Source organism: Magallana gigas, chromosome 10, assembly GCF_963853765.1.
Source record: "Magallana gigas chromosome 10, xbMagGiga1.1, whole genome shotgun sequence".
Classification (NCBI taxonomy): domain Eukaryota; kingdom Metazoa; phylum Mollusca; class Bivalvia; order Ostreida; family Ostreidae; genus Magallana; species Magallana gigas.
The window spans coordinates 27412553-27419718 of record NC_088862.1 but is presented as its reverse complement, the minus strand read 5'-3'; the positions used below and the strand labels follow the sequence as shown (position 1 = coordinate 27419718).

At 35.8% G+C, this 7166-nt stretch overlaps 1 protein-coding gene across 1 annotated transcript; it reads right to left on the bottom strand.

The window, feature by feature from the left end:
* Window positions 1-267: 267 nt before the first annotated feature.
* Window positions 268-6887, bottom strand: LOC105325659 (uncharacterized). The gene is made up of 6 exons (XM_034453102.2): window positions 6751-6887; window positions 6004-6184; window positions 5504-5674; window positions 4008-4274; window positions 3360-3616; window positions 268-1343 (listed from the first exon to the last, which is right to left on the bottom strand). The coding sequence occupies exons 1-6, from the start codon at window positions 6884-6886 to the stop codon at window positions 655-657; spliced, it is 1701 nt and encodes a 566-aa protein (XP_034308993.2). The 5' UTR covers window position 6887; the 3' UTR covers window positions 268-654.
* Window positions 6888-7166: the final 279 nt, after the last annotated feature.

Here is a 7166-nt window from a genome sequence, read left to right as displayed (position 1 = left end):
GTGCAACATCGTTATTGTGAAAGAAAGGGTGTATGTATGTAGAGTAATTAGTATTTTCATATAAATACATTCATACTTCTATAATTGTTTATTTTACGAGAAAGTACGTTACAAAACGGAGATACCTTTACCTTCTTTCAGAATAAAGTTCCTTTCTTTCTTATCCTAAAAAAACTGACAGATATATTCCTTATAAAAGTATAAGTATACATATACATGTACAGTGCATATATATAGAAGAATTTTCGTCCTTTTTACAAGCTTTTTCCCGTCACTTTGAAAACATCCTAAAAATCCCAAAGATTTGTCGGCTGATTCTTGCAGATGGGATAAGACGTTCTAACGGCAAATTCAATTGTATAACAGCAAAAATCAAAAAAGCAAGAATTAAGTACAATGTACACTGTTTATTAAAGAAGGGTTATACATGTACAAGAATACATATTTGCAAATGTTAATATTTAGATTTGGTTCCTGAAAAATCCTGAGTTCTGAGTGTTCCTCGCTATTATCTTAAGTACTCATTAGAAGATGCATATCAAATGGCTTATATATAACTGTCTTTTTCTTTATTCTTTTAAAACAATAAATGAGAAAAAAAAAATAATGAGATTTGTCATCCGATGAATGATCATTCCAGTATCAGCCGAGTTCTCAACTGCGCATGACCGGAAGTGCGACAAACATACAGAAAATAATAGCCGACCATTTTGACAGTGGTGCCGCTGCAGATGTAGACGCCAGTTTGTCTTCTAATTCTACGTAATTTACTCCCCTGTGGTACTCGTAAACTGTATAAAAGCACTCGTACGCCACCTTTACCGAACCGTACTTTTTACCATCGAACCCCCCAAACCGTAAACTACAATCTGAACCCACGACGTCATTCAAGAGTTCATTGAAGATCATCCGGAATGTGCCGTCAGGCCGTGATATAATGGAAAGATTGCCGATTCCGGCATTATTCATTCGGAAGGTAAGGATCCGGTCGCTTATCTGCCCGATGGTCATTGATCCGAAAACACGGCTTCCGTAAGTCCCAACATACTTTCCTGATTCGATCGGCATGGAACCAAGAGGTGGCTGAGTCGTGTTTGAAGACGAAGTAGACGCCGGGTTCTTCCAGGGAGCAGGAAAACTGCAGATGGTGTTGTTATCCAGCCATTGGCTCTCTCCGAGAATGATATCGGACAGGACGTAGGAGAGGGGTGCCAGATAGGTACGGTAATTATTGTACCACGGACCGTTAATGGAGATCGAAAACCCTGCATTTTTATCCGGGAAAAATCCAACGACCGCGGCATATCCGTACCAACTTCCCGGATGTAAAAGCCGTTTGTGACCTAAAATTACAATGATTTCATCTCATATGCACTGCAGCAGAAAAATTATTGTAGACATATACATGTATCAATTTAAACTAAATGATATACATGTACAAGAGGCGTTCAATAAATAATGTCACTAATCATATTGCATAAAATAAGGGTTCAAGTGACCTACGAATTTCTTTTGATTGGTGTTTATATTTTATTTATGGTCGTTTATCTGACCACGTTTTATCATCAAATACTCTTTTGAGAAGCTGATATATATATATATATATATATATATATATATATATATATATATATATATATATATATATATATATATATATATATCCCCTCCTCGAGACACTGTATGAAACTATGAATGGTAAGTCATTAACCAATAAGGCTGAAATTAGAAGCATGTGTCAGACTAGGTAAAGAACGAAAGATATTTTCAAAAAACGGTGTGATGTACATGGAAACAAATGTACATGTATGTCATTGAGACAAGTTTACAGGTTGGACACAAATTCAAAAATGGCCAAACAGACCATAAGGGTAAGCAACGTCCTGGAGCACATGGTACGGCTTCAACGGATGATTGAACAAATATAACCGATATCATTACTAATGATGGTCTATTAGCTATTAAACAAATAGCAAATTTAGTAGGAATTTCATCGGCATATGCTAGCCAAGGGTTTCCAATCACTCTGCTCCGAGTTAAATTGGAGCAGCTAAAACATTTTTTTTTTACATCTATGAGGTATTTTATCTGAAGAAATGGTCATGTGAAATAAGAAAGAATAAGTATGCATGTTATTCATTAATCAGGTAAAAATTGTAATAAACTACACCGCAAATTAGTAGATTTCCTGCGATCGTATGTCTTCGCAGCTAATCAGATTCCGCTGCGCAAGTTTTTATTATGTCTGCTAAATCTGCCAAGGGTTGTAGAGGAGCAGAGTGAATCGTAAACCCTTGGCAAGCAAAGATGTTAATCGCGGGCAGTATTTTTTAATTTTAAAGAAACACCTTGGCCCCCGAAAAGTTAGTGCAAGATGGATACCTCATCTATTAAAAGAAAAACAAAAACGATTGCGGAATAAAATGGTTTAAAAGGTACAAAAATTACAATGAACGACGTTTATCGGAAAGTTTTACAGGTGATGAAACACAGATACATTATTTTGAACCCCAGAGAAAATTTTTATTAGACGATGTGGTTGACTAAAAAGGCCACACGCCCTGTTATAGCAAATAAACGTCAAAATACAAAGAAAGTATTATATAAGTACGCAATTTTCTTTAAAAGTTAATGTCCTGTAAGTTCAACTGAGACGGTATTCACGGGATATGTATACAAAAACTATGTGCTGAAAAAAGTTAAGAAACATTACAAGACAGACGAAAGTGTGGAATTCACAACATTTGACTTCTTCATGACAACGCCCTAGCACATAAATCCCATATTGTGAAATCATTTTAGGAAAAAGAAAAGGTTTATGTTTTGCCTAATCCTCCCTATTCACCCGACTGGTCTTCATGTGAGTTTTTTTCTTTTTCCTAAATTAAACAGGCATTTGTCGGAAGGAAGATATGCATCACAGAATGCTTTGGGTTCTGCCATTTATCATGCAATAAATAAATACCATTCCCTAAAACATTAAATGAATGCGTTCAAAGCTTGGATAAATCGGTTGACATTATATGTGTCTGTTAAAGGAGAGTATTTACCATTAAAAAAAATATGTTACTGTGTTTATGTTGTAACAAAGATGACATTATTATAATTGAACGCCCCTTGTACATTGATAAAATGTTCGCATTAGGATCATATATGTTTACGTAAAATATATTAATAATTTTATTAATTTAAAATCTGAGTGCAATGTTGATTTAAAATATGAATTTATTAACTCTCTCTCTCTCTCTCTCTCTCTCTCTCTCTCTCTCTCTCTCTCTCTCTCTCTCTCTCTTATACTAGTAAAACATTACAAAGAAATGTTCCGGTGTTTTAGTTTAAAATTCAAGGAGTAGCCTTACCCCTGTAGTCTCCGCCATACCAGCCCAGACCGTACCAGGTGCCAGAGGCACTGACAGGGTAATCACTATCCAAACTAAACCTGCTAACTGACCAATCGTCAAGCAGCATCTGAGGTTTGGTGATCTCTTTGAACAGATCCGGATGGATCAGTTGTACCTGGTTCGATGTCTTGCCACCGGAAGCCATGAATTGGACCCATTTCCCGAGATCCTCTGCTGAAGCAATTAAACAACCGGCGGGTGCTACGTCCCCAATCCTGTGTTTAGAAATCATGGTCAAAAAGTGTCATGAAATAAGCTCCCGAATACCCTTTCAAATTCCTTGTTCTCGGTGAGAACTTTATCAAAGCGTTTATTTTTTAGACTTGCTACCCAACAGAATTCAATTTTGGCCAATAAACTCACATTTTGTTTTCTGATACAAATGGTAAATAACTCAACCAATTCCCCCCGCCCCGCCCTCTATCCCTCTATGCTTAAAAACTATGTTTGTTGATTTTTAAGAACATACCTGTACCATTTCAAAAAATATTATTAGAGTATTCCTGAATTATAGTGTTTAATGAGTTTAAATGTTTTCATTACATGCATATATGTCGGTCTATCCGTCGATGGGTAAGTAAATTAAATGGATAGTTACATACTTACTGGTATATACGAGAATCTCCAACCACCAATTTCCCGTTTTTTAAATGATATGGAAGTGCGTAGTTGGTCTGGGAGCTTGTTGGGTATATTTCCGTTCCACAAGACGCCGTACTCATCCCTAAAGCAGCCAAGATTTTACTGTTTACAAGGTTTTCATATCCTTGGCCAGTTTTCACTTGTGCAACATGGCCTGCTACGGCGTAAAGAAGATTGTTGTATATCCACGACTCACGAAATGGAGAGAGAGTCGGCAAATACTGAAGCCTCCTGAAATAGGTACAGAACACAGCTGAGGAATGAAGCCCAATGTATTCTATTACTTTTTTTTAATTGATTTAGTTTTTTGCTTGTTTGTTTGGGTTTTTTGGGGTTTTTTTTTTTTACTTATTCAAGTCATATCTGCATTATTTAACTCATCATACAATTATTAAAAAAATCTACTTTGTTTTGTTCCTTAGCAATCAATGGTCATTACATGTAGAAGTAAATGCATGACTTTTATCAGTGACAACATTTATCTCACTTTACCCTTAAAAAGGTTTCAATTTCAATACTCTTATCCCTTTACAAAAATTATGTTCCTTGGCCGCCATCTTTTGGGAGAAACCCATAGATTTCTTAGTACTTAGCTTTTGTAGTTTAGGGGTTTGTAACTTAGTGAAATCCGTTTTCTTTGTGTATTTGATTGTTCAAGATAGGACAACCCCTTAATCGAAGAATGAATTTAATTTTTAAAAAATTCATCGCAGGACGCCCAAGTATTTGGTCGCATAAAGAAAGGGGAAAATCAGGTTTTCCCTTCCGACCTTTGGATTGACCCCGCGTAGAGAAACAACTTTTAGAGTGTAAACAGACTGTTTTTAATCCTCCCAAAACATATCACTAGTTAGGTATAATAATTTTGAGGTACGTTTTACAATTGTACAGTCTATTTCCAATTAAATCGTAAAGGAATACAATACCAACACATTTTTGGGCATGCATTGCATAATGTTCAGACAATAATATCATTAAACCATAGCGAAATAATTGATTACACAGGTACAAAGGTTAAAAAACTAAACCCGAATTTTTCGTGATCTAGGAAGAGTTGTTGTTTACATTTCAAGTAGTCTTCCTTTTTATTCATTACAAAGCCTGTACATCTCTAAACCAATAAAATTCTATGATTATCTCACTCCCAAGGATATAAAACAAAGTATTATATAATTATGTCTGCTTAGTCATTTTTACTTTGTTGATAGAAATAGATGGTCCAAAAGATTCAAATGATGACAAGACCTAAGTAAACGTCGGCCATTTTGCGAACTCATTTATGGCAGACTAATGTATACAAGATCATGAGAAACGAATGTGAAAGTGCCGTCAGTCGGTTGTAAACGCTTCAGAAAGATTTTAAAAAAAAGTTAACGTAAATTTTGAGGAAAGCTTTCAGTTAGGATTTTCAACACTGCAAGTTTTCATTGGTTCGATAAACATAGTAAAATTTTCCTTACTTGAGGAATTCTGCGCTACCGATTCTCTGCTCATCAGTGTACACGTCAGAATCGCTGAGTCCAGTCCGATGGCTCAACAGGTCTTTGATCGTCATCTCAGATCGCCTGCATGTATCGGTCAATCTAAAGTCGCCCCCAAATATGCTGGCGAGCTTGGTGTTCCAATCAAAACTGAAATCAAGATATATTTAAAAAACATTGCATTATTTAGAAGCTCCTCGGGTTTTATTTATTTATTTCCCCATATACACCCCAAGAAACCAAACTCCCTTAAAAGTATTTTTTTTTATTTCAATACTTTTTTAACAAGGATACGTTGAAGTCTAGTAGCGAAGTATCGAGGTTCTCGCATCTTTGATGAATCATTGCACAAATTTTTACTCAGTGTGAAAAATTCAATTATAGAATTTATATATCACAATCCATGCCAAAACGATATTAATTACTAATTCTTTTGGGTTTTTTTTGTTTGTTTTCGGGGGGGACATATAGCTATGAACCTGTTTGATGTATTCTTGGTTTCGGTCATTAGAATTCCCAATAAGGCTGAAGTAATGGCTTTCCCAACGGATCCAAGGTAGGCCGGAGTCTGGGAGGTCCAATTGAGAGGCGGATCCAAGCGAGCGTGACCATAGCCCTTAGCGAAAAAATCTCCTCCCCGAACCATCGACACACTCATTCCTGTATAAGACGAAACGAGCATTATCCTAGTATATCTTTTTACCGGGTTCTTCATATAAAGGATGTCAATAACGTTTCAAATGGCCATGACCGTACAGCTGTCTCAAAATTCAACATGGATTACTCAAAGAATGATTTTAGATTTTATTTCATACGTGTGTTGTATCATATAACTTTACATGTAAATCATATCATCAATTTTTATCGTGATATTTTAAATAGACTATATATGTGCCGGTCGATTCTAGAATGGAAACATTCTTCTGGCATTATCAGCGGTGTAAGATCGGTTTGTCCACTGTGAAGCAACGGTGTGAGATTTTTCTGTCTTACAATTGTATTATTACGACGCTGTAAAATGTAAACAATCAGCGTATGCTGTAAGAAATTGTTAAAAGACAGATTGTGCTAAGATTTAAGGTTTTTTTTTTACTAAGTTGACTACAATTGATAAGTTTTTTTGAGGGGTTTTTTTGAGGGGTTTTTTTAATGTCTCTTTCACTCTTTTTTACTTGCACTATTTGTAGCGCGTGTAACGATAAACACTTCCCGCTATAAACACTTACCTGGAATGTTCTTGCATCCCATCACAGATCTAACCATAGCGTCAACAAGGTCAGTCTCATTTCGGAAGAAGCTGCCCTGACCCGAAGCAAACGTACACAGCACAAACAAGACGGTCATCAAATGTTGCGCATTCATGGTCCTATGAATGTTAAATGTATAAACAAAACAAACTAGCATATTTTCAAAAATATCGTATGCAGAACTTTTGTTTAATTGTACTTTATATCTTTAGTGCATGAGAAGGAGTTGGTCTCATTTTGCATACAAAATATTAGGAAGACCTTGAAACAGAGAGAGCGTACAAATATTCTTTATTGTAAAGCAATGCAATGCTAGATATTTATAAGTGCCATCTGATCAAGATAAAGCTTGGATATGTGGGTATACCTTATGTCTGGTGCTCTAACCACTGAGC

What these genes read in the sequence shown, in the direction of transcription:
- LOC105325659 (XM_034453102.2), bottom strand. Translation starts at nt 6,886, where the DNA reads ATGAATGCGCAACATTTGATGACCGTCTTGTTTGTGCTGTGTACGTTT. An exon ending in GGTAGCGCAGAATTCCTCAA is followed by an intron (nt 4,275 to 5,503) that starts GTAAGGAAAATT and finishes TACCTATTTCAG; the next exon opens with GAGGCTTCAGTATTTGCCGA. An exon ending in GTATGGCGGAGACTACAGGG is followed by an intron (nt 1,344 to 3,359) that starts GTAAGGCTACTC and finishes TTGTAATTTTAG; the next exon opens with GTCACAAACGGCTTTTACAT.